Source organism: Aristolochia californica, unplaced genomic scaffold (genome assembly GCF_029961685.1).
Source record: "Aristolochia californica isolate CCGP_79_NKW_82.1479 unplaced genomic scaffold, dmAriCali1.0.hap1 SCAF_13, whole genome shotgun sequence".
Classification (NCBI taxonomy): Eukaryota; Viridiplantae; Streptophyta; class Magnoliopsida; order Piperales; family Aristolochiaceae; genus Aristolochia; species Aristolochia californica.
Genome location: NW_027181804.1, coordinates 11,977,782 through 11,985,467, shown reverse-complemented (window position 1 = coordinate 11,985,467; position 7,686 = coordinate 11,977,782). Strand labels below are relative to the sequence as shown.

The 7,686-nt window shown below is 39.3% G+C and overlaps 1 protein-coding gene across 2 annotated transcripts; it reads right to left on the bottom strand.

Annotated features, from left to right (window-relative positions):
• Positions 1-236: 236 nt before the first annotated feature.
• On the bottom strand, positions 237-7,482 carry LOC137948535 (uncharacterized protein At1g51745-like). Of its 2 annotated transcripts, XM_068794620.1 has the most exons (4): positions 6,812-7,482; positions 3,169-3,895; positions 2,949-3,072; positions 237-2,119 (listed from the first exon to the last, which is right to left on the bottom strand). In XM_068794620.1, exons 1-4 carry the CDS (start codon positions 7,003-7,005, stop codon positions 879-881), a joined length of 2,286 nt encoding a protein of 761 aa, XP_068650721.1. In that variant the 5' UTR covers positions 7,006-7,482; the 3' UTR covers positions 237-878. The 2 variants fall into 2 exon arrangements, with proteins under 2 accessions (XP_068650721.1, XP_068650720.1); XM_068794619.1 differs by having other exon boundaries at positions 2,949-3,895.
• Positions 7,483-7,686: the final 204 nt, after the last annotated feature.

Sequence of the window (7,686 nt, the reverse complement as noted above, 5' to 3'; positions counted from 1 at the left end):
GAACATTATCGAAAGATGTATTGTCATTGTCCCCTGAAAATCCAAAAGAATCAGTTGGCAAGCAACCCTTTCTCAATTTGACGTGTCCATCGCATTGAAAAAATTATCTTGATTGAAAGGAGTCTTTTGAATTCCTCGAATGTGAAATAAAATTTTCGCCTAATTCCAAAAAAAAAAAAAAAAAAAAATCACTCAGGCGTAACTTTACTTTGGTTGGAATGCACTAAGATCAAATTCTTTAATATGGATTTTTCTCCGGAGACCAAGAATCACCCTGCTACATCCAATAAATAATGCTTACACAGAACGAGAAGCATATAGAAGCCAGAAACTATTGTCTGATGGCCTTTTCCCCGAAATTTAGTATATCATAATATAAGAAAAAGTCCCATTTCAGGGTCTTTTACATTATCATTATCCCAAATGTTCTGTTCTATTTGTGAGTAAACGGACAAAAAATCCAGCATTCTAGAAGTTGCAGCAACTACTTTACAAGAGCTCACAGGTCCTGACTAAAATGAAGCTATGTTGATGCTCCTCTCTGCTACCCATTAGAACACCTGCAGGTGGAATCCCAACTAAAAACCTAGTTTCTCAAATCTCCTCAAAAGCAATTTGAATAAGATTATACATCATATCTGTGCCAAGACAAAATTTACATTGGTTGATAGTTTCTACGCCCTCACGTCCATGCCGGGATTTTTTTACCCCCCCCCCCCCAGTCCATGAGTATAACAAAATTACCCAATAAGATGGGAGACAACCTGACTCTGACCTGAATTTGAAGGTAAGATTGAATCAGATCCAGTTCAGTAAAATTGGAGCATGCCCAGATTATTGGATGAGGAAAGATCTCAAGAGACAGGTTCCATCAAGTGCTATGAAGGTTTCCTTTCTGATCTGTTGTAGGGTTGTCTCCCAACTGCTTCAAGTATTCTGCTAAACACCAATTTCACAGGGACACATGCAATTGAAGGAGCTGACTCCTCTGATTTGATTAAACCGTGGTTTTTATTTGAAGGTCTAGGATCCTCGATAGCAATTGAGGAGAGGGTTCTAGTTTTCTGGTTAGACAGGTTTGCTCTCTTCAATGGCTTCTTTGGGGACCTCTTGTCTGCAATGGGGCTGTGTCCATGCACGTAGCTCTTCTTCATGAAACGTGCCTTGTGATTTAAGTGACCAACATAAGGCTTGTATTTAGTTTCAGCATCAGAATACTGAAGAAACTCGACCTCTTCACCTTCCAATGATGGAGGGGGTCGTGGAACCCGATGCATGGCAGTCCTTCTGGCTGTCCGCCAAACAGGTGTAAGGCCTGAATTTCCATCATTGTCTTCCTCCATGTAATCATTTGTAGAAAGGAGAACATCAGTGGAACCATCTGGCAATGTCTCTATTTGGACTGGGTGTCCTACTATGGCTTTCCCATTCAATCTGCTCATTAAAGAGACCAGAGGGACCCTCTCTCCTTGATAACTTGCCTGGACCTTTAAATCAACATCTACCAACATTGAATCCATCCCATTGCCAAGATGGCCAACATAAACTGGGTTAAAGCCCTCATCCGAGTCTTCCCAGTACCCTCTGAAACTAGCTTGACAGTCTTCATCCGAATCAGTTAGATCATGATTTCTTCTCCTTCTCTCCCTATTCGATGATTTAAACATGAATGGATATCTTCTGTTGCTGTATTCCATTGGGGCCTGCACCAAGTCATTCTCAATCAAAACACCCTCATCATACCCATAACTCAATCCATCACCTCTACCGTAAAAACCTTGCCCTGAAGCCCTATGACTAATCCTTGGGGTAACAACCATATTCTCTTTGCTTTCACGGATTGCCCCATGAGTGGATCCATTGCATTTCTCAGCAAAAAAAACAGGGTGTGTGCTATCATTAACCTCCATGGACCTCTTGGTTAAATTACGAATGTTGCGTTTCCCCTTCAATTGCCATTTCGAACCTCCCATATTTGCAGAAATACCAGCAGTCTGCTCATGTGATTGAAGCTGAGAACCATAACTTGAGTCATCAAGATCCTCAAGTTCATTAGTTTGTTTTTTTTCCATGCTCCTACCAGAATCTGTGGGTCCCTCTGCTGTCAGAGGATGAGGATCTGGATGACAACCAACAGACACGTGGTCAGAGGTACATGCTATTTTTTTTTCAATATACTTAACTAACAAATGAAAACACCGGGACTTTTCTGAAAAGATAAAAAAAAAAAATGAGTTATTCGATAAAGAATAGAAAGATAAAAACATGATGACAATGAATTAACCAAGATTGTGATATATTATTACTGTAGATAGCTTGCTCTTAGAGACAGTTATCTTGCCTATCAAGACAAATTAATATATCTATCAAGAATAAACCAAGTTATTTCAAACCTCCATGAAAATAATTTGAGTGAGAGACATTAAGTAAAGCAGAAAGGAAGAGAGCAATTGCTAACACAGCACTGTAAATAAGCATTTAGTTTGTGAAAATACAAAAAGGTGGAAAGGCATCCCAAAAACCAAAGCAAATGCCTTATAGACAACTAAACCTAAAACACATCATCAAGTTGCAATGACTAAATGAATCTAATCATATCAAGTGATTAATATCCACTACGTCATAAAAAGCACATAGACTTCAACTACATCAAATGTATCTTGTGTGAGTGTGTGAGAGAGAGAGAGAAAAAGCACATAGACTTCAACTACATCAAATGTATCTGGTGTGTGTGTGTGAGAGAGAGAGAGAGAGGGAGAGAAAAAGCACATAGACTTAAACTACATCAAATGTATCAGGTGTGTGTGTGTGTGTTTGAGTGAGTGAGAGAGAGAGAGTCTAAAAAATAAAGTTGCAGAAACATTATACAAGTAAAGAACATACACATAAAAGAGACTATATCCACATCTTTTCCCCAAAAAGGAAAGGAAATCAGACCAAAATATAACCTGAAAGTAAAGTTGTCTCATCCTCCATGTCTGGATATAAGTAATCCCTCTGTGATGAATCAGATTCCTCCTCTGATGATCCAGAGCATGCTTCTTCTTCAATAACGGGGCCAGCTAGCTGCATCTGATCAGAAGGAAAATTTATCTGATTCAAACAATCATCTGACTCAGCTGGAAGATAGACACATTTGCTCCTTTTTGCTCGACATACAACACTAACCTGCTCCCTTTCCCCCTGCGTAGACATAGACACAGCATCGCCATTAGATGGCAAAGATTTGCATGACGGCAATTTTGCACTGCTCTGTAACACTTGAACTAGAGGTCGACGTCTATCACGCCGCTTAATGAGCAATTCCTCAGTGGGACCACCTTGTGATCTTTTCCTTTTGATAGCCATAGAATTCTTGCCACTATTAACATGATTTGTAAGAATATGCTCATGACTATTATCAAGTGGTGTAGATATTTTTCTCCTTGATGGAGCAATCCGAAGCCCAAAATCTTGCAGACCTCTCATTCGAGGGACAGCTTCAGAGTTATCATCTTCCCAACTTCCTTGACGCATATGTTTTCCCTTTTCCACATATAAAGAATTGTCCAAGCCCTCTTCCTCAAGAGATGAATCTGATCTCTTAGAATGTGGATTTGATCGGTGTATCACATATTTTCGAGGGTCTGTAGCATCACTGTTGTCCAAGAGATTTTCTGGAAGGCCTACCTTCTCAGTCAACTGGTCAGAAGTGATACCAAACTTCTTCTGTTTCTTTTCAAGTTGCTGCTTCTCAAGTTCAAGGGCATGGAGAATAGCATCTTCCCGACGTGCATATTTTTCTCTTTTCTTTATGGGGACGCCCTGGGAAGATTCAGCCCTTTCTATGCAATCATCAAACTCTCCGCATCTAAATGCTTTCACTCGTTTAGATTTCTCTAAATTGTACCAATCCCTGAGATGCAAGGAGGAAGACCAAATGTTAGTACTTAACAGAAACAGAAAAAAAAAAAAATTCCACTATTCTGCCAGACATGAAAAGAACTCACACGATGAAATTTTAACAGAAGGGCTGTATGATAAGGCAAGAAATTTTAACAAGAAACAAAGAGTTTCTTTTGTTTTCTTGTTTATTCTAGTCACATACTATACTGAAGTCAAGAAAACATATACCCACAGAGTGGTAGTATCTTGGGGTAAAGAAAAAAAATGAAAAACATGGAATAATGTTGGTGTTATAGAAATTGATTGATGGATAGACTATCAAGAGTCTTTTAAACTTCAAATATGATCTAGGCTGTGGTTGCTTTCTTGAATTTTAAGGATGCAAGACCCATTCAAAAAACTTTCCAAGGGTAATCCAGAAAAATTGGCTGAAAAGACAACTTTTAAAATAATTAATTTATGATTATCCAATAATTTTGCTCATATTTAGTACTTGTCAAAAGCTAAACAATCAGATTAAGAAAAAAATCTATTCACGGCTATAGATGTCAAGGATAGTACTATAATACATCTATAAAGACCAGAGACCTCTCAACCATTCTACATGCAGGTATGATGTTTGAATTAGGCTGTAAGGTGAGGCCACCATTTGATGTGTTGGTGAGAATTGTTCTCATTATTTGTCTGGTTATGCCCTTCTTGGTGTTTGGAAGTCTTGACAAAAGGAACAGAAGATATTTTAACCCATGATACTGGGTCCTATTTGATGCTTGGAATCCTTCTGAAGTTCTCATTCACTTGTTGTGATAGAAGCAAGCAGTTGCACGGTCAAGGAGCATTCATGAGCTTAGAGGACAGCACACAAAGCAGCTTGGGACTATTTTACAAAATCATAACAGAGATTTTTCATATTTTCGAGGGTAATTAGCTCCATGTATCCGAACACAGGCAATCTAGTTTTAGTGGCTCTAGGAAGTAGCAATGATGGCAGATCGCAACAGAACAATATGAGTCCCTTTCCTCCTCCACCAAAAAAAAGGAAGAAGAAATAATTTATATAACTAAAATAGCAATAAAACAATAATGCTACCAGTTAATTAACTATGAAACACGTTTTAGATCAAGGATATATGACTAAAATTGAGATAAGCGAAGATCTAGTCGATTTGTGCAACCGCAGATTAAACATTAATCAATCAAAGCAGAAAAACCAGATTTCATAAATAAGAGAGGATAAGCTTTGTCATCTAAATGAGAAAACTAGATAAAAAAGAGAACGGGAAGGACGTCAGCAAAGGTCAGTTCACCAAAAAGCACAATTATTTGTAGAAAATATTTTATAAGGAGTTCATCAGTAAATTTGCATTTATATATCAAAGGCTCAAATATTTACTCTTTTTAGAAAATTACCATACTATAGAGAAAATAAAAAATTTTAATTAACCATTCAAAAAGACAAAAAGTTACAGTGTTTCCACCCCTAGTCATTCTCAAGTTAACAATGCAACCAACTGCTAGGACAATTCATTTTTCTACACGTGCTAAACATCAATCCCCAATGGGACTTGAACCCAAGAACTCACATTCTGAACCCCTTATGTGACTAATGAACCAAAGCCAAATTCATAGACAACTTGATAAATAAAATTTAAAATGGAAGTCCCATTCATCCTGAAAGGTTCGTCAGAAAAGTGGAATGCCAACCAGGAAAGCAACAATATTAGAAGCATTCATGTGGAACAGTCAACAACGTAACAGTATTGGAGCACATAAGATGCATGTATGGGGCTGATAATTAATATCAAGATATCCTGATATGAACTTGAAGAGAAATTAGCTAAATCTAGAGCTCCTGATAGATCAGTAAGCCTGGACTCTAAAACCAGCTAAGATCTTTGCTCTGCTGTTGTATAAATTGGTTCTTCCCTGTAATCATATTCCTTTTCAAGAACATAAATTGATCCTCCATCATCATCATTACATAACTATGATGAGTCAGCTGTTCACAAATCCATGACCACCTTTGAAAATTTTTAGTTTCATTAAGCAAGGCAACCATTACTTAAACTGTTTATCAAGCTATCCCATCATGGGGACCATAATAACTCAAACATATCTGTTCTTCCCACTTTTAAATAATTTTTCAAACAACTAGATAGAACAGAAAAATCCTTCACAACTTGATCAAAGAATTGGCTAACAGTTAGGATAGTCACATTCATGGTTTAACATGAACATCCACCTTTTAGACTAAAAACACACACTTATTTGTGGCTGTTGGTAATAAAATAGGATTGAACATGAAGCAAAAGATAACAGCCAACATAAAAATGCAATATTCTCGTCCAAAGACTCCACACCAGCTATTTATTTTTTGAGGACTTTTAACACCAAAGACCATATAATAGACAAGTGAGTCCCATTTCCCTCCCAATTTGCACATTTCGTAATACAATATTGATCAACTGAAGGTTCTCCTTTTTGGGAATGGCATAAAAGTTTCCCTTCGATGACCTTAGACAACAAAAAAATCCACCTTCAGGTGGTTACTCACAACTATAACATGATATAGTAGATACACTGGTTCTCCAACTTCCGAAGATACTAGAATCAAAGGCTTTCAGAACACAAAAATAAAAAATAAACGCAAAAATCCTTCAAAACACAAAAAAATAGAACTTGGGAAAAAAAAAATACGAAGTCTCTATATCTACCAAACTACACCTTGTGAAAAAATCTCCAACTACGGGGAAGGGGGACTAGAAGCAACGGGTATAAAGACCCCAAATGATTTTTTCTAAAAGGGAGAAACGGAGAAATCTAACAAACTAGGAAAAACCATCAAAATGGATAAGATAATAAGCTCTGCACATTCTATACAAGCGAAAACCTACAGAAAAATTCTAGTAGATCAACACAGACTTACACACTGGCATCCTCTCTTCCAAGAAGCTTAACCGGGGTCCCAGATCTCGGAGACATAAGATGTGAAGCCGAAAGCTCGTCCGGCCCAAGAATTCTTCCCGGCCACCAAGAACCATTCCTCCGCCGCACCCAAACAATCGTCCCTGCACTGCAATCCACCTCCGCTCCTTCCGGCAGCCCCTCTGAAATCCCCATTCCTCTTTACCACTCCTCGATACGAAACCCTAAAAAACCAAAAAATCCAATCTACAAAACCCAACACCCACACTAGCCAGGCGGTCAAACGAGCGACCCGCTCAGCCCCCAGCAAACGACAACGCGAACATGTAATGCCGCCAGAGAACCGGTGTACCACCCTTCACCGAGGATCCGTCGGGACTGGTGGCGTTTCTCCACAGGGTTCCCATTCAAACTACAGCTATTCCCATTTCTAGGGTTCTCTCCAACTTTCATCGAGTCCAGCCACTGTGACTCTCATCGATCGGAAAGTGATGGAGACCTGTGGCCCCTCCTGTCCCGTCCCGCAAATCGAACACTATCCTGATACACCTTATCTCTCCCTCCACCGTCCTCCACTCCTCGTTGCCGTCGAGATTTACCGGCGGAACTCGAAACTCAAAACTCGAAACTATGAACTCTCTCTCTCTCTCTCTCTCTCTCTACGGTGAGGTTTGCTAGCCACGGGGGGGTTCGGAATCGAGCCACCGGCTGGCTATAAAAGGCGGACCGGTGTCTCCCGGCGCGTGAAAGAAAAACTTCTCCGCTACGAGTCGCGCGTTTCCTGTCCGTTTGTCACGATGGGACCCACCGAACGCTGTTTCTTCTTCCTAATACCGCTACATGACTCTCACCAACGCTTAACAGGGCACGTGCGGT